Below are 26,297 nucleotides of genomic sequence, written 5' to 3'. Positions count from 1 at the left end.
ACATTGAGATATGAACGGAAGTTGGGCAAGATGAAGGCATCTCTTGCACAATTCCTTTTGAAGTGACCTTCTACAAAGAAAGCTCTCAAAGAATTGTCCCTGTGTTCCTCTCTTGATTACTCTCTAATGTATTTCGTAAATTCAATCTGTTTTATCTATACCTCTCTTTTAAAAAGGTGTTATTCTAGCCTAGTCTGAAAGCTGATAAATTTAATATAAATTTACCAACACAATTTAAAATCTTGTGTTATTCTAGCCTAGTCTAAAAGCTGAGAAATTTAATATCAATTTAGATTGTGTGCTTTATATTAAAGTCATCAGCTTTCAAACCTCCATGTTCTTATCAAATGGTTTGGGGTGACCCTGTGGAGTGCTGGGGGTGGGTTGTAGGGCCCATGTGAACCCTATCGGGGGCCAGCCTATCCCTGACCGCCACGTTCTTTCCAAATGCCACGCCCAGTGGCTGTGGCTCATGGTGACAATTCTCTGAAGGATTCCACAGCTTTGCAGAAACAAAGATGGTAACCATGGTGGTAACAGCTTGGAGGAATGAGCTCATATACCCCATGGCCCCTGGGCATGGCATTTCGTAAAGACATGGAGGTCAGGGATAAGCTGGCTGATGAGTCAGTACCTGGAGGGCCCTGAAACACTTTCCTATTGGTTGGCTTCTACTTTAAGCAAGTCCAAGGCAGGATCTACACTACTGCTTTAAAGCGCTTTATAACAGTTTTGACAACTGTTGGGGCCCTGGACACACTCCATACAGTATACAGTTGTCAAAACTGTTATAAAGCGCTTTAAAGCAGTAGTGTAGATCCGGTCTTTCATTCTTGAGTGCAAAATAGTCACATACCTTTACCTTTGGGAACGTCGGTGCTGCGGCACTCTTTCAGCATAGCAATTATCCTCACAGTCAGCAGTGCAACACATTTGGCACAGCTTTGCCTCAGGGAGAGGGCATCCGTTAAGTTCAGGACCAGTTTTCAAGGTCCAAGGAGGAGTTTATGGGCTGCCTGAATCAGCACAAGCTTCTTGTCCTTGCTAGGATGTTTCAAAGAAAGGGCAAGCAGGTGATGAGGGATTGGAGCAGAGTTGCCTAGCAATGCAAAACAGAGATCTTGCAAACAAAGGTGAATGTTTTCATTGTCAGAAGAGCCCTCAGTTTTCTTTTCTTTTTTCTTCCTTCTCTCCAGGGCTGGCGTCAAGGGTAGGCATGGCCAGGTACGTGCCGAGATCCCACACCTTTCAGGGGCCCACTGACAAGAGTTGCTCCTCCTCTTCACTTCTGCTTGTTCACCTGCCTCTCACTCTGGAACAGACAATGGTGGTGAGAAGGAGGAGCTCCTACCTCTCTGTGCTTATTAAGGTGGGATTTGGTCATCGAAACTACGCATGTTTGTGTTTGATTTCATCTCTTACCTTTGCTGCTCTCGAGAAACTGTTCACAGTTTGGTTTCAAGAGACCTTTAGTACTTTCATCTAACTGAATGAGGAAAGGATTGTTTTTGTTTCTGTCTTTAGTCCCAAAGGTTCCAAGGACAGAAATTCCTGTGAAGTTCTCATTATCTGAAGCCACACTTCAAGGGAGAAAACTTCCTTGCAGTGAATGGGGTAGTTCTCATGAGCAAGAGATCTGGGGTGTAGCTCCATGTGTGGGCATGCTGTGGTTGAGTTTCAGTGGGTGCTTGGAAGATTCCCCTGGTAGCCCATGTATGTAGTGTTGAGTTCTTTGGAAAAGCAATGCAAATGTAACAAGTGACTATTTCTGAACACCCATGATCTCTAATTCAGAGCGTGAACTCATGTGAAATGCAAACAGTTTCCATATTCATACAGTACATGTTTTGGAGTCTCTGGTTTTCATACCAGCTCCAGGATTCCTTGGACTGATCTTATAGCAGGAGTCACCAAGTACAACTCAGAGACAATTTGCCATGCATTGTCTTCTAGCCCTATTGCATGATGTGTTATGGTCCATCTTGTGTTATAGTCCATCTTGCGGTGTTGTACCACGCCTCAATCTGGAGGGAGAGGCGGGTAACAAATAAATAGTATTATTATTGATTATCCCCATTTTATAGAAATAAAGGAGGAGGTATAGGTAATGCAAAAGCCATCAGCTTAGCTAGTCTAGGATTGAAAATCCAGTTCAACATGAACACGCTGTCTTCTGGACTGCACTGGCTCCTTATCTTGAGACAGAAGTTGTGTCTGGTTCTCACAGAGCTCCACAGCCAACAGTGGAGTTACAGAGGACTCAGAAATTGTGTTTCTGTCTGGGTTCTCAGACTGAGCTCTCACAATGCTATGTGTGAATCCAGTTGACTGTGCCAAAGAAGTTAATAATTGACACAAAACTAAGTGTAAACATCAAACTCTTATGTTGGTCATAGAATCACAGCTTCTTGAAAATGTGGCCCATTGCATTGTGTTAGATGGAAATGTTGTTTGCACCCATTAAAGTGGTAAGCCTGCAACTGTCAAATTATGTTTGCTACACTGATACAACTGAGTTACTGCAAAATAAAGCATTTTTTGTACTAGCAATGTTTATTGATTCCCCTTAATTTTTTTTAAAAAAAACAACACAAATCAAATAGAAATTAAAAAACTGTTTTACTGACGGTCTCCTGCTTTGCAGTGTCGGGTGTTCCAGGAGAAGTCTTAGATTCCAGGTACTCGACTATTCCATATAAGACCATGGCCACTGCCAGTACAGCCAATAAAATATACAGTTTGATGTAGACATGTAAGAAAATGCTGTAGCCAAAGGCAATGACAAATCCCAGTGATTCCCACAGGCGATAATTAGCAAATGCAGCTTCCTTGTGCTTTTCAAATAAAACTCCATAGAGAGCTATGAACAAATGAAAAAGAAGAATTTGGTAAAATATTATGCTTGATATTCTTTTTGTTTTTAACAGCCACAGCTAGCACCCTTTCCTGGAAAAGTTCACACTGTAATAAAATATTGTATTACGTCTTTTATTTTGTACCGGGCAACTGCTTTAGAATCATCTCATGTCCTTGCTTAAACCGATCAATCTATATATTGCTATGAGTTTGTCTGACACTGTGAATGAGCCTATCACCAGGCAACACAGAAGTGGTCAGGGACTAACAAAAGAAGGTATGTTCCTTGATGCAGGAAATTGCTTGCCCCTGCCTTTAGAAAGTGCCACTCTTCAGTGGGGGTGCTTCCAGACAGACGGCTCCTAGTGTTACCTATCAAAAGACACACTGCAGCTATACTGTCTTTCCCTCCTTAATGGATTTTCTGTTGTAAGAAAAAAGACAGAAGAAGCTGATGGAAAACACAGATTACAAATGCAAGGTGACATCATCTGAACATTCTCCCCACCCCATAAAGTTCCGTGAACAAGGCAGGACACCTGCACAAAAGAAACTTCGCCTGGCTTTTATGAAAGGGTTTTACTTTATTAAATAAAATTAAGGAGCCAGTGTGGTGTAGTGGCTAAAGTGTTGGACTGGGAGTCGGGAGATCTGGATTCTAATCCTCACCCAGCCATGTAAACCCACTGGGTGACTTTGGGCCAGCCACAGACTCTCAGGCCAACCTACCTCACAGGGTTGTTGTTGTGAGGCTAAAATGGAGAGGAGGAGGTTTATGTACGCCGCCTTGGGTTCCTTAGAGGAAAAAAGTTGGAATATAAATGCAAAAATAAATAAATAAATAAATAAATAAATAAAGGAGGGTAGAGAAACAGTGCTGGTGCAGTTTTGAATATGGACACAGAGGTAAAATGTGGAGGGATTTGAGCTGTGAGTTTTAGCTGGGCTGGAAACAGCCTTGGGAGTTCAGTGGGCCACACTCTTGCTTGGGGAGATTTTCAAAGGAGCCATGTCTGCACAGCGTATTTACTCCGTCATGGCTGCAAAGGTGTGCACTTTTGTTTAGAGGATACAGCTGCTGCCAAGTCGCAGCCACATCATGGTATCCATCTCGAAGCTGCACATTTTTGCGGTGCCCTTTGACTGCGCATTTTAACTTTACTCTGCAGCTGCCATGACTCTCTGTGCGTGTGTCACTGGTGGGGTGAATAGAACGGTGGGCGTACTTTGAGCACTGATTAGCAGAAGGGAAAGCTAGGTGGAGAAAGGGTGTGGGGAGAGCAGAGGTTGAACCACGTCTACTCAGAAGAAAGTAACTGGCTTCAATTGGTACTTCGGGAGTACAGGAGCAGAGGGGCCTGGACATTTTAGTGGAAAAAAAAGCAAGCTGTGTTGGGAATGTGGGCTCAATCGTTGCCTCTTGCTTTAAATATTCATGGAGTGCTGGGTAATCCTGCTTACTCTGAAGTAGAGGTGGGCAAGCTAAGCCTCTGCTTGTTCACTGGGAGGACATGCTACCACCGTTGCTGCTGGGGAGTGGGGAAGCATGAGCCTGTGTGTCACCTTCCGCTTTCCCCTCAGTACCTTGCTCTGTGGGAGCCTTTCTTCAGAGCAAGGTATTGGGGTGGAGCACACAGGCCACAGCACTCCCAATCTCCAGGGTCAACTCACCACTAATGCCTCGTTCTGAAAAAGAACCCCCTCAGAGTGAGGCATTTGGCTGGGTGGGTGTGCTTTGTGGAGAGCCATGCCCGTTGCTCCCTTGCTGTGGCCTTTGCTGAAGCAGGGAAGTGCCCAGTGCTGCTCTGCAGAGCAGTTGGCCAGCCAAGCTTTACTCAGAGGACTGGTTCTCATGTAACGAGAAATCACTGTGGGTGAATTTCCCTGTGGGGCTTCTTGTTGCGATGGTGGCCGCTGTTTTCAATATTCAGGGCATACTGGGGGCACGCGTAACTTCTCCTTATGTGCAAACCTGGCAAGGGTGGGTTGTTGGGGTGATTGACAAGCCACCCAGAATCCATGGGCTATTAACAAACCACTCTCACTTGGTTCATATGTAACGAGAAGCTTTGGAATGGCACATGAGTCTGTTGGACATGATAGCTGCTCTATTTTTTATTTTTATTTTTAAAAGTATCCAGGCTTCCTTCATATCCTGTTGAAAAAGGTGACTTGGACTTAAAAAAAACAGTATTCTGTTTTTATCCTTTAATTAATTGTACTCTGCAACATAATTCTGTTTAAAAAGCAACTATTCAAAGAGAAGGCTGCACTGCATGTTACAAAATTATAATGTGAAAAGTGTTTCTGTATGGAAATTAACATGCAATCTACATGCAGCGGCCCTTAGAGAAGGCCAAATGAAGTAAAAGAGATTTAGGCTGCAATCTTCCAGAGTGTTACCTGGGAGAAAGCTCCACTGAAAACAACTAGGCTTACTTCTGGGTAGAGATGCATCGGATTGCACTGTTAACTTGTAGTATGCTATGAGTTCAAAATAAAGACAAATATGGAATGCACATTTGGACAAAAGTATCTGAAAATGTGGGGGAACAATCCATGTATTTCTCATTAATATCCTCTAGGGGGAGCCCTTGATCAATATTAGATTTCATATCCATAAAAAATATCTTTTTGAACAGTGACTTGCTTAAATCCTAATAGGTGGTTAATTTTTGGTCTTCTCAATTCCTTCTGGAATGTAAGGAACTGATTACTAAAATGAGTTGGTTTAGATCATGCTGCACATAAACCCAAAGCATAAGGGTTCAATTTCAGCTCTGCTCTAGAACCTGTTTTAAATTGCAGGATTAAGGCCTGCAACATTATTATTATTATTTTATTTATATAGCACCATCAATGTACATGGTGCTGTAATAATACATGGTGAAGTAATAATAAGGAAGAGTGGATTTCTGAGCATGTGAGTAGTGCTTCTTCTTCAGAAGCAGGTCTCTTGAGTCTCAGACAAAGATCTTGCCCATCATCTGCTCTCAGATCCTTTTTTTAGCTGGAGGACAGTCTGCATACAAAGTCAAAGGACTTTTCTATTTGAGGCTATTAATCTGCTGCATCTGCTTTTGGTTTTGTTGCAGAATTGAGATCTGAGCTCTACAAAGAGTGGTTCCTTTTCTGCTTTTTCACTACATAACCTCTAGGTGGCACTGTGGTATAGCAGAATAGTACAAATACACAAATGGAAATTGTGCTTTCTTTAAATAATATCGCATTTCCCCTGTTTTAAAAACAACTTGGCAAAGTGCTGTTTACAAACACTAGTGAAACTAGAGGGTCACGGCATCATCTAAAGAACCCGTAAACAATTGTGAGCAGGGAATGATGAGTGCACAGTAAATGCCTTGTGTAGAAAAGTTCTTAATAATACCTCCTTCTCCCCTAAACTTCACAGATAGGGATGGAGCCCTTCAGCCACCAATATTCAATAAACATCTCTTAGCACGGCCACATTTAACCTGTTTTCAGTCCTCAATTAGTTCAGCTTTGTTGTTCTTACAAGACAGGAAATGAGAGAGAAGGTATGTACGAGGATACTTCTTAATGGAACAACATCTGTTGGTGGGACATCCAAGTGTCTGTATTTCAACATGCCTAAGATCTTCTTCTTCTTCTTCTTCTTCTTCTTCTTCTTCTTCTTCTTCTTCTTCTTCTTCTTCTTCTTCTTCTTCTTTCTGTGAGAAACAGAACTGCCCTCCATTTTTAGAATTTCATTTGGTTGTGGTATATTATGTGGTTAAATATTTTGTGTGTGTCTCTGCTAGTCAATTCCAGCCAAAAGGTTAATAGTTTGATCAAAGGTTTAGGCAGAATATAGAGATCAGGAAGCTTAGAACAGGAAATAGGAGGTTATATTGGGGTCCCAAACCTGATCAGGCTTTCTGTATCTACTTTAGTGTAAAAATGGGCCAGGGCTGGGGCAGGAGACATAGTTTTTCCCCATCTTTAAAGTAATGTCTGTTTTGGCCCTATGGCCTTGATCCTAGGCACACTTTCCTGGGAGTAAGTTCCTTTGAAGACGGTGGAACTGACATACTGGTAAACATGCACAGGATTATGCCATCAGGCTTCTGTCAGAGTCAAGGCTTACCATTGGTCTGTGTCTGCAAAATAGCATCAGACACACCCCAGAAGGCAGGTACTATGAAGAAAACAGCCAGGTGCTTTGGTTGAGGTTTCCAGATCAACAGTGTTATTACACAGGCAAGGTTCAGAACTGCACCTGTTGGGTTAGGAAAGATCAAGAGAAAACAACAAAGAACATTATAAACTATCAGTTTAAGAACATTAAAAAATTGCTCAGCGGCATGAGACCAAGGCCCACCTTCAGCTTCAGCTATTGGGAGGTATAGAAATGTAATAAATGAAATGTCACTTTGTTTCTCGCAGTGGCCACTGGTTTGTTGACCCTGGAAACAAACCGGTAGGACCAGCCCAACTATAAGCACACACAACCAGCTGGCATGTCAAAATTCCAGCTGTATAAATGCCTTGGAGAACCACTGCTTGCATTTGGGGAGAAGGTGTACAAAGGCAGCTTAAGATGTGCATCTGCTTGGTGATCATACCTCTGCATTCCAGGTGACAAGTTCAAGAGCTTTTGGGTCCCCACCAACTGCCCAGGGCACATTCTCAATGGCAAATAGAAGGACACAAAGGAATAACAGCCATTGAAAGTGTAGATGAACCAAGATCTCACATGGCTCTTGGCCATTTAATCTGGGGGGTGCTGATTTGTCCCCAAGGGACAAATCCAGGCCACTTGGGACCCAGTCCAGCTGCTCAGGGTTCCCCTGCCCCCACACCCTTTCTTCCATTTGGTGCTTTCTCAGATTTGGTGACTGGTGCCTCTATATGGAAGGGCTTCGTTTAGCTGTTATAGCAAATATCCACTGATAGAACTACTCTCTGTGATCTTGTCTAAATCCCACAAGAACATAGGAGTCCAGATGCAGCATAAGATGGAACTGAAATTATTTCTTTGACAGTTTTCTGCTGTAGTTAAATTCTTTAATCAGAACTGCTTTCTAAGGAAAGGAAGGGGGAAAGTGGAATGCTCTCAGGGCAAAACAATCCTAAAAATAATTTGTGATGGTACAAGTTGTTCAGCAGTGGGTGGGCTCTCCTTCGCAGGGCCGGCCCTATCACTCAGCAGAGTAAAGCAGTTGCCTCAGGCAGCAGATGCCAGCAGGTGGCAGAAAGGTGTTGAGGAGAGAGCCGTGTGCCATGCAATCTGGCTTGGCTTTGGTGGGATGGGAGAACCCATCATGTTCTTTGCATCAGGCAGCAACATTTCTTGCACCTGCCCCGCTCCTTCGCTAGCGGTTATTAAGCAGAGGGCGGGTGGCTAGAAGCTGGATGTATTGTGGTTTTATATTGTTGTTTTACGCTTTCATACTATATTTTAATTTTTGTAAAATGACCAGAGAGCTTCAGCTATTGGGTAGTATAGAAATAAATAAAAATAAAATAAAATAAATGCTGTAGCAGCTTAATTTCCTGCATTAGCAGAATGTTGGACTAGATGACCTTTGAGGTACCTTTCAACTCTTACTACTTTAATCACAAAGTCAGCTTCACCTCGTAGTGTCCTACAGCTTTGTGTCCTATAAATGTCATTTCTTCTGTATCAGGGATGGGGAACATGATGTTGTTGGACTACAACCCCTATCATCCCTCACCACTGGTTGTACTGTCTAGAGCTGATGGGAGTTATAGTTAACCACATTTGGAGGGCACCTCTTCCCCACCTCTGCTCAAAATGGAAGAACCAAACTAGCAATAGACAACTTGTCTCTAGGTATGAATTCGACCTGTGATATTCCCAAGTTCAAACTCCTTTTCGATGAACAAACTAATGCTAGTTGCAAAGGAGGGTAGAGGGAAAGGCCACTTATTCCAGACTTGGCTAACCATTTCAGCATCACAGCCAGTATATTTCATCTGACAGTCCTTAAAAAAAAAAAAATCTATATGAAGCACATAGCAAAATCCCAACTGATTTCAGCAAGACCTGGAATTTAGCCAGAACACGTAGTTGGGAACATTTCTCATCAGTCTTCTTAGATGTGAAGCTCTGGAGGTTCAATTTTGCAAATGTGTGAACAGCTCATGAAAATGGCCAGTGGCACATGAGAGGTGCAAACCCAAGAGAGATGATGTGCCAAGTTCACCAAATGCTTCATGCCACTGGTCGGATCATCACCTTAACAAGTATGTGTAGCTGTGAGTGGCCATTGTTCATTTCTCCACATCTTGCAAGGGAACCATTTGTTGTGAGGACATTGTGGTAAAGGGAGTTCTGGCCTGAACAGCAGTAGATTCAGCACAGTGAGAAAACCTAGTCTGAAACAAAACATCCACATAGTACAATACTACACATGTCTACTCAGAGGCAAGTCGCTTTGAATTCAATGGGATTTATTCCTAGGTAAGTGTGTATAGTCCGCAGCCTTCATTTGATTTGGGTGTTGAATCAAGAGATAAATCCAAGGTCAAGATATTTTGAATTGGGGGAAGGGATAAAATCCCTTCAGTGCCTCTTTCCTTGAATTTATTGTCACCGTTGGATTGCCAGATAATCAGGAGCTATATGTTTGGAAAATTCAGAGAGTGCTAAATCCCTGGTTATAAAATGGCAGAGGAGGCCTGGCTAGGAAATGGGGCCCAAATTGGGGTGCTTCCAGGCAGAGGTATCCCAGTGCTAACAGTCAAGGAAGCATTTATTTTCCTTAACAGATTTTCTGTGGTAAGGAAAGAGACAGAAGAAACTGTGGGAAAGCATGAGAGGGCTATGAGAGGGAAGACAATGATGTTTGGATCCCCATATTTGAGGCAAGGCAATGGCATAATAAAAGCTTTAACAGTCTCTCATGAGAATCGCAGAAGCTTCCCAGTTGACCCTATAAATTGTACTGCAGTCAGGTCAGCCAGGACTGGCCCAAGGCATTCTGCTTCCTGAGGCAAAGGACGAGATGGCACCTCGTCCCCCACCCCACCCCCTTCCCATGTACAAAAGCCAATCAGACAGTTGAATCTTCAACACTGGTGATGGGATGGCGTCTTCCACTGCACCTGAGGGCAGCAGGATAGCTTAGGGGACCCAGGGCAGGACCAAGGGCACACACAGCACCACCTTCCGATATCTTGCCACTGCTCCCCACCCCACAGCATTTGCGGCTTAAGGCAGCCGCCTCACTCTTCCTAATAGTAGGGCCGGCCCTGAAGTCATCGTCTCTACAATGGGGCAGGCAGATCTATGGCATACTGCTTTCTTACTACAGAAGCAATGCATTCCCCTGTGGATCTATTCAGGAGACACCTAGTAACCATTCTTATGGACACCTAGTAACCATTCGAATCCTTTTTCTTCCTTTCATCCAATTACTGGTAATGAAGGAATTCTTTTTCTTCCCTGCTCAGGCTACTGGTTTGGGGTTTGCTTGGGATTTCACAATAAAGTTGGGTTGTTGTTGATTTGGGATTAGATGTGAGAATTAACATGCTGTACAACAACTTCACGAATCCCATCTGACCACACAAATAACGCTCCAGAGTTAGGAAATACTTATGAGTTGTCAACAACAACAATTCCTGTTGTGTCTGGAACACTGAGAGTATCTCTCTGAAACAAACAGACAAATTCCAATATTTATACGAACTGAGACTGTTGCTTTCCCAGCTCCCCATTAATGAGGGGGAAACTCTAGCTCGATCATACTTTGACTGGCGGCTTCTTAAATTGTGGCCAATGCTCCGAAGTGCGCACACATCCAAATCACCGTGCCAGATGAGGCAGTTAGCCTTCACTTACCCAGTGCAAAGAGAGATTTTCTGCCAGTGAATTGGGAAATCTTTCCAAAGAGCATGGAGCAGAGAGAATTTGTAGCTGAGAAGCAGATCATCACGTAGCCGACAAAATTTATCCCGAGGGCGCAGGTCACATAGGACTAGAAAAAAAGAGAAAGAGATGCAGACATAGTCTATTATTCATCATGGCAGCAACATTGCCTCTCTTGCTTGAGGCTGAAGGCTCAAGGTCTGTTTCAAAGTCCATGATCAATAATGTGCCACTCCATATCTTGCCACAGAGCCTTCTGGATTTAATGTGTGCCTGCTGTGCAGGGGTGGGGCAGAGACAACGGTTTCGTCATTTTCCATACATGCTGTCAAATGCAAAAGCTGTGGTGGCTGAAAATGCATACAAATCATTTATGAAGGGAGAGTAGATATATTGTGGCTGGCTGACAGCCCCATGGTAAACTCTTTGGCTTCATGGGCATCCAAGTACAGTGCATTTAAATGGAGAGAGATCATGGAGGGAATAAACTAGTGGCAAAATATGGCTAAGAACTGCTTCTATGGGCCTGTTCAGACAAGCCATGGTTAGGCCACCCACCCTTTTGCAGAAAATGGTTATGTAGCCACCATGGTTATGTAGCCACCGTAGTTAAGAATGGTTCATACAACATACTAAGTAGGGGTGTGATCAGCTTCGCTTAGAATCGGAGAAGCAACAGCGAACCGGGGTGATCCGCCTCCACCTGAGGCAGAGTAGAAGCGAATCGGGGGGCTGGAGAAGCATGGCGAAGAGAAGCAACCATAAGCGAATCGCTTCTCTTTTCGCGGAGCGCTCCTCCCACCATTTTGGATTTTTTCGCCCATAGGATTGCGTTGCAGAAAACAATGGTGGATAACTTTTTTGTTTTTCAAGCTATCTATTTGAAACTCGCTGTGCTTAGACAGTCGTGGGTGGGGTTCATTTTGAGCCTATTTTCAGCACTTTGCGTGCTGCGGTTTGCTTGCTATATTTTTTAAAAAAATAGGGTAAAAAAAGCGGGAGAGGTACCTTTTTGAAGTGCTGAGAGGCAGATTCAACTCCCAATCATGATCACCTGATCAAGCATCCTCCAATCCCAAAGTTGGAGGGGGGGGATAAGCAAAATGGGATACTTAGTAACTTGGGATACTGGGAAACTTTTCTTTCTTAGTCTCTGAACGGACTTTTCCCAGTGTTTTTTTTTAAACAGTAGCCCCACCAAATGCACAAACACAACCTGATCATATACTAAGCAAATAAATAACAGATAGGAACACAGTACTGCTACCCACCCTAACCTTGGTGAACAACTGAATAGATGTGGTGCAAGGGGATGAGGTCCCCTAGGGCATGTGGACGTGCCCAGTGCACACACACTGTCCTGTCCTTGGAGGGTCATCAGAGCCCTCCAAAGATAAACCAGTGGAGAAGCTATGTCTGTCATGAGTTGAAGTGTCTGGTAGCTTCTTAAAAACTGGTACTTACTTAGGGCCAGTCAAATTGGAATAATTCCCCCTCCCCCTGGGCACGTCCATTTTCCTCTTACTGGTAAAAGACAGACATAGCCTTTTTAAAAAAAATCTTCTTGTTGTTTATTCAGCAACTCTGCTGCTTTTAATTACATACCTCCTTTGTTTGTTTATTTATTTATTACATTTTATATTTATACACCCCATAGCCCAAGCTCTCCTGGCTTTTCCTCTTCAGTGAAGTCAGGCAGGCTTTCATTGTGGTTCAACTCCTTGTTGTTGCTGTTGTTGTTGTTGTTGTTGTTGTTGTTGTTGCTATTAATATTAATTAGTACTGCTATTAATGTTATTATTTTGTTGTTGTTTAATAATGGCTGTGATCACAATGCAGTCAATCAACTCTGAAGCAAGGATCACAAAGCTTTACTCTTATCCTCCTAGCCTCCTAGTTGTGAAATGCAAAAGAAAAGGCATCTCTCTGTGCTGCTCCCACTTCACAGGGATGGTTTGCATTACTGGCTTTGAAATAATCCTTGGCTCACTTCGTTGTGCCCCCAGAAATGTCTGCTTCATGCCTGCCTTCCCACCTCCGCCTGGGTACTGTTGTTTTGGGGTATCTGCTGGGACCGACTTCCCCATAGATCTTTGGCATAGTTGTACACCTCTGCCTGCCTCTCTGCCCGCCTGGTGCCTGGGAGCTGTACTACATGATGGGCTTTGTGGTTACACCCCACAAGCCTCTGGCATGCTTGCTCCCAGTGCTGCCTGTCCTCCTCTGTGCCCGCCTCGCAAGGATGGTTTGCATTACTGGCTTTGAAACAATCCTTGGCTCACTTCCTTGTGCCCCCAGAAATGTCTGCTGCATGCATGCCTTCCCTCCTCCGCCTGGGTGCTGTTGCGGTGGGGCATCTGCCTGGACTGACTTCCCCATAGATCTATGGCATCTCTGCCTGCCTCTCTGCCCACCTGGCACCTGGGAGCTGTACTACATGATGGGCTTTGTGGTTCAACCTCACAAGCCTCCGGCATGCTTGCTCCCAGTGCTGCCTGTCCTCCTCCTCTGTGCCTACCTCGCAGGGATGGTTTGTGTGTGTGTTGCTTTGACTCAGGGGATAAGTCCTTCCTGCGCTCACTTAGACTTTTTAAAGTTCCAAATAATTTTTTCAAGTGTGGAAGAAGATTCATATTTAAGTTTATCTACTCCCCAATTCATGGCATGTTGGGATTTCCTTTGAAATGGCCATGAATAAAGCCCATTGAGCTGTTTGCAGCTTTAAAAATCCCTGAGATACTGGGGTGTCAGATTTTCAAAAATCCCCCAATAATCAGGGGAGGCTTGGATTTGCTTGAGGCTTGGCATGCATGTGTATTCATGGATCAGGTGTCATGGTGCCTAATTTGACACTTCTAACGTTTCTAGCATGGGACTTGAATTGGGGTGAGTTAAAAGGGAAAAAGCCCGCCAAAAATCAGGGGATGATGGGATTTGCTTGAAACTTGCCATGAATGTGGATCTAGATGGCATCTGTGAGGGTGCCTGCTTCAAAGTTTTTATCTGTCAAAATGTCAGAGTAAATCCCATTTCTGAAAATGGGGTGTCCGATTTTCAAAAATCCCCCCAAAATCAGGGGATGTTTGGATTTGCTTTAGGCTAGGCATGCATGTGTATACATGGATAAGCTATCATGGTACTAAGTTTGAGGTTTCTAACATTAACAGAAAAAAAGTTGTAGGCATTTTTAGATTTCAATGCAAGTCTATGGGGGGAAGCGGAGCTCTGCAGCGAAGCGGAGCAGATCATAGGCGGAGCGGAGTGGACCCGATCCGGAAGATGTGAATCTGGAAGAGAAGTGGATCGGGGGGGGGGGGGTCCGTGCACAACCCTAATACTAAGCCACAATGTTTAGCTCAAAATGATTAACCATCGTGGCTTAGCGTGTCATTTGAACAGGGTCATTAAGACAGAAAAATCACTTTAAGGCCTGTTTGCATACTCAGTTAACCTGGGATGACGGACCCAAGCTCAATTCAATCTTTTTTTGTTTACATTGCCTAGTTGGATTTGTGCATACACCTTGCCTGTGCATACCCCTTCAGAGTATGCTAATAGTGCCTGGATCTGAGTCCCTATGCGATTACTCTGTCACTTTAGGGGTGTTTAGGAGGCAATACAAAGCTCACCTAAATTTGCAAGCCACTCAGAGTTTATTTGACAAAGTACTTTATAAATTCATAAAGCAAATCAACCAAAGCTGGAAAGCAGGGAAATGTCTTTCCCTAGACTGTCTTGCCACTTAGCTTCAACTCCCCCTAATCCTTGTAGTGGTGAATGGTTATTCTCCTGAACCTAGCTGGTCCCAGCTATTCCTTTTGAAAGTATTGGAGGCGTATGGAATTTACGGGTGGATTGTACTTCTAGCGACACACCATTTTCAGCAAGCCCCTCTGGTCTCTTGATTTCCTTCTGCCGTGGTCTCTGTGCAGTTCTGTTTGAGTCTTGCTTTTCCTAGCCAATTAGATATAAAAAGCCTGATTCTTTCCAGATTCTGTAGATTTTTTAGATGGGTTCTGGGTCTCATTTGTCCAAGGCTGCTACTTGCGGTGGAAAGTGGGAGTCAGACATCAACAGTTACTTTTTAAGACTTGTAAATGCTACTTTACTACACAGCCATGTTTAAAAAATGTGATAGGGTCAGGTATAAATGCGTTAACTTTTGAAAAAGACACATCTATTACTGGTCAAATGGTTTGGGAATGTGCATTTCTTGAAACTAAACCATTTCCATTTCTTGTTTTTAGATTTTCATCTGATTTGTTGTAGTGCTCACATATTGTGGAAAAGAGGCATATTCTAGTCTAGAATTTAAAAAAAAAAACAGTGGGGCAGATTCACCTAAAAGTATTCTGAGGGCCCAATTGGCATCTTTTCATGTCTTTCGTGAATAACCCAAGTATATGAGATACCAATTGTTTTACTTGCATTCCTACCTTGGTATAGTCACCAGCAAGGAATCCTTGTTCAAACCCACTGTACATGGTCAGAGGAATCAGGAGACATTGGCGTTTATCTTTAAGATGTCGGAATGCTGCCAAGAAAGTGGACCAAAAGGATGGTATCTTCTTTACTTCACCCTCTGATTCATTGTCTGTGATCCGATCCAGAAATATAATGACTATCAACACAGCTAGGATCCCACTAGCTGAAGAATTAAGAATAAAAAGGAAGTTAAAAAGTGACAAGGATCTCATTTATTTATAATCAGAGCTGAATTATAGGGTCAGATTGTTTGGCCAGTCATTGTTTCTAATTTAAATCCAACCTCAGAGGCCAAAAGAATTTAAATAAAATCCCTGGCTAGAGGGATTTTATTGTACATAGTGACATGTACAATTTGTTCTTCTCAGCTGTGACATTTGTGTTATGACAGCTGGAAAAACCTACCGTGCTGTTGCGTAAGAGGAGATTTCTTACCCTTCCAGGTCAGGTCAGAGGTTATGCAGCGATCAGCATGGATACATTATCCTTGCACGAGTCAACATTGCCTCTTGATGAATTTGTTTTCTGAGCCTCAGATTTAGTGACAATTCACCTCCACCCCCACCCCCCAAATATACATGAAAAGGGAAGTCATACTACATAACTGGAGTGTTAGCCTTTATTACATTAACTGAGGGCCAATTCACGTGTAGGCCACTCTATAAACTAAAGTTGAAACAAATATTCATAAATATGCAAAATTTGATGAATTTTCCCATTGTGCTGCTCTGGTTTTGAGTGGGACATTTCACATTCAAAACCTGAATTAACATTTTTGAATGTGAGATGTTGAGCCCAACATTTGAATTTAAAGGCCTTAGACTTGTTGGTATCTCCTGATACTGTAGCTATGGTTTTAGCAGGTGGTCTTTAGCTATCATAAGGTAGACATAACTGTATATTGGCAAATACTAAAATTCCCTTTTCAATACAACTGTTAAAGATACAGCAGCCCTGTCCTCCTTTCCATATGGTCACCCTAGTTAAGTCTTTCTTGAGCAGACCCAAGTCTAAGGATGGATGAGAAATTTGTTCGGTTCACATTTTAATAAGAATATACCTACTCTGACACTTACTCTGTACAGCACCATGTACATTGATGGTGCTATATAAATAAATAAATAATAATAATAATAAATTATGTGAATGAAAACTCAGGGCTCCATCACACCTATCTTTCCCCCCTGGTTTGCCTCCACATTTTTTACCTCCGTTTCATAAACGCTGCAAGTCATACTAAAATCTGATGCATGCTTACCTTTGAGTAAACCCCATTGAACAGAGAGAGACTTATTTCTGAGTAAACAGAAGACCTCATAAGTAAGCATAGGGTTGCAGAGCACTTCTTTCCAGTTTGCTGTTTTAGACTTTAAAAAAAAGCTTCTCAGTGACCACACTATTAAAAGTCAGTTCTATATGTGTTTACTCAGAAGTAAGTCTCTCTCTGTTCAATGGGGTTTACTCAAAGGTAAGCATGCATCAGATTTTAGTATGATTTGGATGTAAATGCAGTTGAAATTAATAGGATTTACTCTTGAGTAAGGGAACCAGCAGATCTCCATTTTATGAACTGCAGATGCACAGCTTTGCATTATCAAATTAAAGGAAATCAATCCTCCACAAATGCAAACAGGTGGACTTTCGCATTGGCAGAGAATCAGGAAAATGGTTTAAGAGAGAATTTTTTTAAAAAATCCTAAAAACTCAAGGGATGAACCAATCTGATTCAAACTTGGTATGCCTAAAGCTCTACTTAAGAGCTCTCAAGGTACCAAGTTTCATCTCTTTAGCTTTAAAAATGAGGGAGCTGAGGCCAAGGAGGGTGGGGTTGGAGCAGTAAAAAGTCAATTCATTCAAGACATGGAGTGCTGGAGGAGAACTGCCCAGCCCTCCCCTTTCCTCAGCAAGACTCCATTCAAAGCACACACACCCAACAAAGGAAAAAGCAAGGGAACGGTACTACATGGAGGCTTAAGGGCGCATTAGAGTCTCTTTGGGAAAATAATCTAGACTTTCCCCAAACCAAAATAATATGCAAAACAGAGGAAAAGAGGCAAAATGGGTGCAGGACAGGGATGACGTCATGTAAGTCCCATGCTGCAAAACCAGATACCAGGCATGGACAGTGTGTGTTAATCTGCTGGTTTGATGAAGCTCTCATTTAGCCTTCAAAATTTGCACTCCAAATTTTGCAGTAGAGGTCTCCAATCATTTTTTTTTTTTTTTTGCACATTAGTGAAAAGTAAATGCATTAGAGAAATGCTCAAAAAAGTCACACACATCTTCATAATTTTTTTAAAAAACTTTTAAAAAGTACTTAAAAGTTCAGGATGAACTAAACTAAAGACTGGAAAAATGAGAAATGGAGTGAAATCAAATTTGACGAATTCACCCATCTCTACCCAGGCCTGCTTAGCATCATCAACACAGCTGAATAAGATGCTTTCTGACCATGCTTTAGTACAGTGGTCTTCAACTGGTCTAGCCCTGAGACCCACCTTGGACTCCCAACATGCAACATGGGACCCACTTTCACAATTGCCCAATATGGCGGCAACAGCTTTGCTGCAACCCATCTAAATAATCTAGCACCCCACTTTTGGGTCACAACCCACCAGTTGAAGAGCACTGCTTTAGTACAATATCTATTTCATTTATATACATATTCCTGTATGTAAGATAAAATATCCCTGGGAGCATCTACCTGTATAGATTCCTAGCAGAGTATAGACCAAAGTATCACTTGGTCCTGTTGAAGTTGCAGTGTTGTTTGTAGTATTTGTTGTCATGCAGTTATATGCACCACAGCATGCCAGGTCTGCTTCTGAGATTTCCACTAGTCCATTAAAAAACCATGAAACAAAAGAACTTGTAAGCATTTAAAGTACAGGTCAAAATCGAGATCATACAATAATGATTTGTATTCCAAAGAACTGCGAGATTCCTCAGAATCTTATCAGGATTCTTTTCTCCAATGAGGCCAATAATGGTGGACAAGATACTAGAAAGACAAATCCTAGAATTTGTCCCTAATTCCTTTGCAATGCACAGCACATACACTGGAGAAATCAATGTGGGAACAGTTCCATGCCATGAGTGTAGGAAGCTTGATATCCCTTCCCTGATCAAAGAGCAAGGGTGGAGAACTTGTGACCCTCCAGATGTTTTGGCCTAAACACTCACCAGCCCTAGCCAGCATAACCAATGGTGAGGGGTCATGGGAGTTGTAGGGCAAAACATCTGGAACTTGCCCAATTATGTCATAGAAGATGACTTTGTAAGTACATTGCAAGAAGAATTGGTTCTTCCTGTCTCAATGACACTGGCTGGAAAGCAAAAGAATGTGAAGGCTATTATGGCATCAGAGAATACTATTTCTACTTTCCAAGCATTGCTCTTTCACAGGGAGGCCACTATGTCTTTGAGCCATGGTCACATATTACAATCCCTTGTAATACTTCAAGAAAGCTAGCAGCATTTCCTAGCAGTACCTTTTGGTCTGGTCAGCCACTGGAGTTTTATCTATCAACAGCAATCTACTTAAAATTGCAGATGTGGGACAGTCATTTTAATTGGTTCCAGTGTTGTTTAGCTCTAATCTGTCCCTAGAGGTAGCTTGCTTTTATTGTTATCCCTGGAATTACATTTTACTGGCCTAATAACTCCACCTGGCCTGAGTTAACAATCACAGATCATTTAGTCCTTTAATTCTTGTGCTAAACAAAACACTATACAAAATAAAAATAAATCCCTAGAGTAAATTACTACAGGACTAATGAATAACGATATTCTAACATGAAGTCAGTGTATGTTTTATGCATCTTTAAAAGGCAGCCTTTAGTTGGAGTGGTGTTTAGTGACTGGAGGTGAGCCCTGAAGGCCAGGAAAACTTTTGGTAGCCTAAAGGACTGTGTGTGTGAGAGAGAGGGGGGGGGAGTTATCTTGAAGGAAGGTCTGTAAGAAAAGTTATGGAGAGGTTTGGGTTGTCTGATCTGGAGTTACATCTGTTGTTTTCCTCATCTGGACCACTACCTTCTATGGAAAATAAACTGCCTTACTGAGATGCTGGAGAGGGCCACAAAACAGGGCCAGGCCAAAACTTTTTGCTTCCTGAGGCAAAGGACAAAATGGTGCCCCTTGCCGCATTCCATATGGAGAAGACAACTAGACTGGCAGTTGAATCTTACTTCAACACTGGCAACAGAACAGCAGCATTAATTCCACCTGGGGGCAGCAGGCTAGGTTAGGAGGCATAGGTGCAGGCCACATGGCACACACAACTCTATCCTCAACCCCTCACAACTGCTCCCTGCCCCACAGGATCTGCTTTTTGAGGCAACTGCCTCACTCTGCCTAATGCTAAAGCTGGCCCTGCCACAAAACTGCACAACACTATTTTAAACACATACTGCCTCAACTCGTAGCTACTTCCGAATCAAATAAATGAACGTGTCCAGAGCCGGTGTTCATCTTCTGAGGCCCTGTTACTTGTTTTACCTCCTACAGCAGTAGTGAGCAACTCTGGAAGTTCCGGGGGACAATTTCTGCCTCCTGGAACTCCAAGGGCCACACACAGTCCTCTTCTGAAATCACCACCACTGAATTGCAGCAGCAAATCAGTGGTGAGAAAAAAAAGCCATATTTTCTTTTTATAACAAAGTACATGGGCAGCACGCATCTTGTTTTAATGCAAAATAGCACTTCCAGAAGCCCTGGGGAGCATTAAATTTTGCATTTAAACAAGTTACATACTCTCCGTGCACCTGTTTTAAAGGGAAATGTACCCTTTTCTCACATTTGCTGTGCACCATCAAATTTGGTAGTGATTTGAAGGTGGCAGGGGTCTAAAAAGGGATGAGGTACATGCAGATGGGGGTCAATTTAATACCCATCCCTGCCCTGCTCTGCCTAAAGAGAAATGAGGTTGGTAGGAGTTCCAGACCAGGCCCTTTTATGTAGCAGCATCCTGGGAATGGAACTCCCTCCCCGGGAAGGATAGGCTGGCTCCCTTGCTATTGGTATTTAGATGGATGATAAAAACAATATTATTTTGCTGATCTGCTCCTTGATCTTACAGGATTCTGTTGTTTTATTGTAATGTCTGTATTTTATCTGCCTTGTTTTAGTGTGTGTAATTTTATGCACTCATGAGTGGAGAGGTGATATATATACCCTACTTCTTCGATTCTAAGATGCACTTTTTCCCATATAAACATCTCTAAAAATGGGGTGCGTCTTAGAATCGCGGGTGTGTCTTAGGGATTTTTTTTTCTGTTGGTGGTACTGAAATTAGTGTGCATCTTACAATCGATGGTGTCTTACAATCAAAGAAATACGGTATATAAAAATGTTGGAAACAATATAGGGTTAGGTATCCTTTGTCCTTCCAAGCTGTGGTATTGAGCTAAGAGCAGGAGCTGATGCAAGTTCCCTTTTCCTTATCGGCAAAGGGGAAGGTGAGTTCCCTTATCTGGTAACTCTGACATTTAAGTTTCTGTATGCATCCTTTTAAGCATGAAAGGAGCATGAGAGTTCCTAGGAAGCCATCTTGGATTGAGTCAGACCATTGGTCCATGTAGCACAGCATTGTCTATACTGACTGGCAGCGGCTCTCCAGGGTTCCAGGCAGAAGTCTTTCCCAGCCATACATGGAGATGCCAGGGGATGAACCTGGGATCTCATCCATGCAAAGTCCATGCTCTACTGAGCTATGTCCCTTGCCTAAGTATTGTCAGGGAGTTCCTCATTGGCATGGAGCAGCTATAAATATGATTATTTTCATCCAGAACTTTGAAGATGCACAATTTTATGGGGGGAAATATACTTTAAAAAAGCTTTCCCCCTTCTTTTTATATTAATTGCAAACGACATGTTCCCCACATCTTGATGTGCTATCTAAGAATATATGTACATAAGAAGAGCCCTGCTGGATCAGACCAAGGGTCCATCTAGTCCAACATTCTAAGCATGCAGTGGCCAACTAGCTGCCCACAGCTAGGGTGGGCAGAACATGAGTGCAACAGCACCCTCACACCCAACTGGAGTACATAGGGATGTATTTATTTATAGAGAGTGTTACCTTTATTGGGTGACTGTTCAAATACCAGTGATGATATAAGATTCCCCCAGACTCCAGAGGACTGGAATATCAGGAAGAAGATTCCGAAATACTGGCTGACAATGTTGGCTCCAATTTTCCCTGCTTTCTGAGCATATGAGTTGCCAGCAATCGTGAGATATGTACACTTTGCTGACCAGAGTGGTGCTCCTCCCAGTCCAAGGATCATAGATGTTGGGATCAGTGTGTACCTGTCAAAAGTATATTATTTAGTTATCTCTTTCAAGAAGCTAACTCATCCTGAGAGAGAGGTCAAAGGTAACCTACTTGGCAACTGAACTTAAGAGAAATTACATACACTGTTTGTTATTACACTGTAAGGAGTTATTTTTTAATCTTCATGTGGTAAGATCGACAAGAAACTACATGTCCATTGTCAACACACATTCAACTGCTGCTCATTACACTTTTAGCAATGCTCAGAATTCATGTTTGACAAATGCATGAGAGGTGGAGATCTCCATAAGGCTTGCCATTCTTGACAGGAAGATTTTTTTTATTATTCAGGTCAAGAAAGCTGGTCAAGTGATGGAAAGTCTGAAGCAGCTGCCCCCATGAAATTCACAACAGAACTGTGAACTGTGGGAGAAAGGTGACTGAGTCGTCTGAGAATCTTCACAATAATTAGTGATAAAATTTGATGTGAACAAGCAGGTGTGGAGTACTAGAAGCACCTGAAAAACATTTCGTGTACATGACTTACTAACAAAACATGTTCTGGAGAATAACCAGCAGAGGGCCCAATGAGATGTGGCATGGGTGGTGGTGTGAGGTGCTTTAATGTCTTTAGGAAGGTTCACATGAATCCTCTCTGAGCATTCACTGACTGTGTAGTGGGGTTCTTGGGACTGTGCGGCTTGCCCTGTCTACTGCTGAATCCCATTCCTCTCCTCTCCTGATGAATGTGTGGTGGACGTCCATGGGAATGATTTGACAGGGTTCCTCCTTGAGTGAAAGGGCTCTCTGTGTAGTATCCAGTAATAGTCCTATATAGAATAGACCCATTGAAATGAATGGGTCTTAACTTAGTTGTGACAAACTTACGTTTTATACATTTCAAAGGTTCTACTCTATGTAGGACTAACATTGGATACTACCCTCCATGCATAAAAAGCCCTCATTCTCTTGAATATCTACCAGATATTCATCCAGGGAGGGGAGATGGTGGGTGATTCTTCAGTGTATGGGGGGTAGCATGTGCTGCCAAAGGGCCCTTTCCTCCTCCCCCCTCTCTCTTTCCATCCATGAATGGTAGGGGACATAACCCCTTTTTCTTCTTCTCCAAAAGCCAGGTGAAGGGGTGATTTGGATCAGACTATCACAAGGGAGAAGTGGATATAACCCCCAAACTGCTGTGCCAATTCTCAAATACAATTCACTCCCCTGATTCAGCTATGGAGGGAAATACACAGGCACAATGAGTGCCTGTATAGTCTCCTCCTCCATAGAAAATAGCAGCCGGGTTGGATCCAGGAACTGCCCACTGTGAGTGGAAAAGTCATGCTCACAGAAGGTACCCCACCCCATTTTCAGGTCTCTCTCTCCCCACTGCACCACAGCAGACCCCATTCAGCAGGGTCCACCTCTATGTAGGGGGCTGCTGTGGGGGAGGAGGAAGAGGAAGTCCACTTCTGCCAACTCAGTGGTATGTTCCTAAACCTGGATTTGATGCAATATTTGTTGCTCATTAATTGATAAGCGAAAGCTTTTATACCATTAACCTTGAATAACAATCTCATACCTGTACATTAGGCAAATAACTCTTTGACCCAAGTGATACAGCTTTACACGCCAACTTTCTTTCTTTGGCTACTATCCAGGTCACCATGCAAATTTGATTAATTGCTACCCAGGGAATACTGGGTAGGACTTTTTTTCTGTCTAAACATGCATAGGATTGCACACATACTTACTTTTCTGTCAAAATATACATACTCTTACTTGGGGGTGACTCCCATTGAACGTAACATCTGAGTAGAAGTGAGTGCATAGGATTGCACTGACTATTAGGACTAGAAGACTTTGATAAAAGATTATTTTTAGGAAATATTATTTCCTGTTAAACTGCTATGATCTAATCATCTTTAGCATGTTTAGATGTTGTGCAGACTTCTACTGTTACTTTCTACTGTTAGTTTTACCCTACCCTGTGCCTGCTTACCCTACCCTGTACCTGTTTGCATTCTCTTCCCCTCCTTATTGTTTTACTATGATTTTATTAGATTGTAAGCCTATGCGGCAGGGTCTTGCTATTTACTGTTTTACTCTGTACAGCACCATGTACACTGATGGTGCTATATAAATAAATAAATAATAATAATAATAATAATAATAATAATAATAATAATAATAGCAATTTTTTTTTAATAACATGATTTTATAAACCATCCAGAGAGCTTTGGCTAAATGTAAATAATAATAATAATAATAATAATAATAATAATAATAATAATAATAATTTTTTAGACCCCAGTGATACTTCCAGTCCCAAAGCATTCAGCTTGGTATTACCATTAGCAGCAGGAAATAAAATATTAAGGTTTTCTGGTCAATAAACCTTCCAAACTGACTTCAGTCTAAGGTTTTGCAAGACCAACCTACAAACAAATATCGGTCTCTTTAAATAAGTATTTGTACATTTACGTAGTGGATTTTTTTATGGTACTATGTCAATCAGGTTGAAAGTATGTTACAGTCCCCCAAATACATTGTAGATTGTATAGGAAGTAGGTGATCAGTATTACCAGCTAGCATAGAAGTTGCCCAAAGAATATGTAATATAGCAGCACATGGAACCCACAATAGTCCACTTGCATCCAAACTTCTTAATGAGGATTGGCGGGAGAAACATGGAAGACAGGATAAGAGCGGCATAAATTACGCTCAGGGAGGCAACACCCAGGCCTTCATCAGAGTGGAGGCTGCTCTGTAGAGACAAAATGCAACACGTGAGCAGTTACAACAAAGAACAGGGGACTTTTAAGGATGGGTGGCATCAGCGATAGAGAGAGAGAAGTAAACAAGTCCTAAAGGCAAGCATCTCTCTTTGGCCACAAGAGTCAGCCTGTTTATTGGAGCATTGGGAAGCTATGTCTCTGTTGCTCTGGGACTGTCCAAGCTTGGAAGAGTGGGAAGAGAACCTGCCTGAGCAATGAGGAAATATCTCTCCTTTCATTGGACAGCAAGTGCTCTCCTTCCCACCAACTAGTAATGATCAATAGAGGTGCAACACTTTCTCATTAAAACGGCCTCCCAGATCTTCAAGGCTCCCTCTACTGCCCATCCTAGCCCAGCCACCCAATAATTCCGAATGGAGAAAAGAAAGCCCCCACCCTCTTTCACAGAGTTGAATAGTCTATGCAAATCTGCAAGCAACGCGGTATTTCTCTCTCTTTTCTCTTATGGCCTTCTTGGAGCAGGGAAACATTCAGAAGCAGACAACCATGATGATCAAGACTTTGGATTACTTTCTCTATGAGTTGCATCTGATCATGCATCTCATGCAGTTTATCCACTGAATGAAGTGGACAGGGTCCATGAAAACTAATGCCAGAATAAATTCATTAGTCTTTACGGTGCCACAAGACTCTTCGTTGCTTTGCTTCCCTATAAGGAAAGGCTAAGGACGTTGAGACTTTTTATAAGAAAAGAAATTCATTTATTTCATTTATAACCCACCTTTCTTCCATTGTGGAACTCATGGTGGCTACATGGGGTTCCCAAATGGTCTCCCCTCCAAGCACTCACCAGTCCCAGACCTGCTTAGCTTCAGCGAGGTGGCTGCCTCCTGGTCTGCCCCAGGATCATGCCATGACACCAGGCCATGGTCCGAAGGCACATAATGTTTATAAAATCATGAGTGGAATGCAGGAGGTGGGTAGGTAGAAATGTTTCTCCCTCTATTATAATATTAGAACAATACTCGAACTCAGGGCTGCCCAATTAAAGGGTTGGATGTAGATTCAGGATAGCTAAAAGAAAGTACTTCTTTATATGATGGATAATTAAGTTATGGAATTCTTTGCCGTGAGATACTGTGATGGCAACTAGCATAGATAGCTTTAGGAAGAGCAAGATAAAATCATGGCTATCAACGGCTATTAGTCAAGATGTCATTACAGAGCTTCCAGGCTCAGTTAGTGGCAGTCCCCCAGTGAATACAGCCCACTAGGAAGCAACAGGGAGAGAGGGAAAGTGTCTTCCTTGCTTGTGTGTGGGGTCATCCTGCATCCTCCCATACTGGATAGGAGGAAGCAGGATGCTGGACTGTTTAGACCTTTGGCCTGATCCAGAAGGACTCTTATGTCCCTATGGTCTTAGGTCTCTCTTCCATTAGGAACCCATCTACGTTATAGTCCAGCTGTCCCCAGACTGGCACTCTCCAAATGTGTTTGACTACAACTCCTAGGGTCCCCAGCCACTCATGTTGGCTAGGGGATGCTGGGAGTTGTGGTTCAACACATCTAGAGGGCGCCAGTATGGGGAAGGCTGTTAGAGCCCCACATATCTTCTTCAAAGGTATCCTCCTAGAATGTACATCCCATAGCTGGACATGCCATCTTTGAGGAAGCATCCAAGTGAAATCCACTTACCTGGAGGCTCTGGAGCCCTCCATATGCAGTAAATAGAAATAAGAATCCAAATGAAATAACAAGAATATTCTTCAGAGTCTTCTCCATGCTTGGGTCCCACAAGATAAAAACTCAACAGATGATGCTGTTCAATGGTGGAGGGAGTCCAGGAAAGGGGAAGCAAGGGCAGCCAGGGTCTGGCTTTGTTTCATCTGTAATGCAAAGGAGCCACGTTAGCCATTTGGGTTCCTGCCAATGAACTTTACCTTCTCCAGTATTGAAAAGGCCATAAGAACCTGTTACTTATTCACTTGTCTTGAAGTATATATAGGACCCCACAGATTGCACATTATCAGTCCTTACACCCTGTTACATAAATTTATTTATTTATTAATTAATTACATTTCTATAC

The 26,297-nt window shown here is 42.7% G+C and overlaps 1 protein-coding gene across 1 annotated transcript; it reads right to left on the bottom strand.

The window, feature by feature from the left end:
- Nucleotides 1-2,606: 2,606 nt before the first annotated feature.
- On the bottom strand, nucleotides 2,607-26,010 carry UNC93A (unc-93 homolog A). Its single transcript, XM_063125420.1, has 8 exons — nucleotides 25,907-26,010; nucleotides 24,059-24,240; nucleotides 21,276-21,505; nucleotides 17,901-18,032; nucleotides 15,148-15,359; nucleotides 10,685-10,820; nucleotides 6,962-7,093; nucleotides 2,607-2,860 (listed from the first exon to the last, which is right to left on the bottom strand). The coding sequence occupies exons 1-8, from the start codon at nucleotides 25,991-25,993 to the stop codon at nucleotides 2,607-2,609; spliced, it is 1,365 nt and encodes a 454-aa protein (XP_062981490.1). The 5' UTR covers nucleotides 25,994-26,010.
- Nucleotides 26,011-26,297: the final 287 nt, after the last annotated feature.

Source organism: Elgaria multicarinata, chromosome 4 (genome assembly GCF_023053635.1).
Source record: "Elgaria multicarinata webbii isolate HBS135686 ecotype San Diego chromosome 4, rElgMul1.1.pri, whole genome shotgun sequence".
Classification (NCBI taxonomy): Eukaryota; Metazoa; Chordata; class Lepidosauria; order Squamata; family Anguidae; genus Elgaria; species Elgaria multicarinata.
The sequence above is the reverse complement of the archived record's forward strand: the minus strand, read 5'-3'. Positions and strand labels throughout refer to the sequence as shown.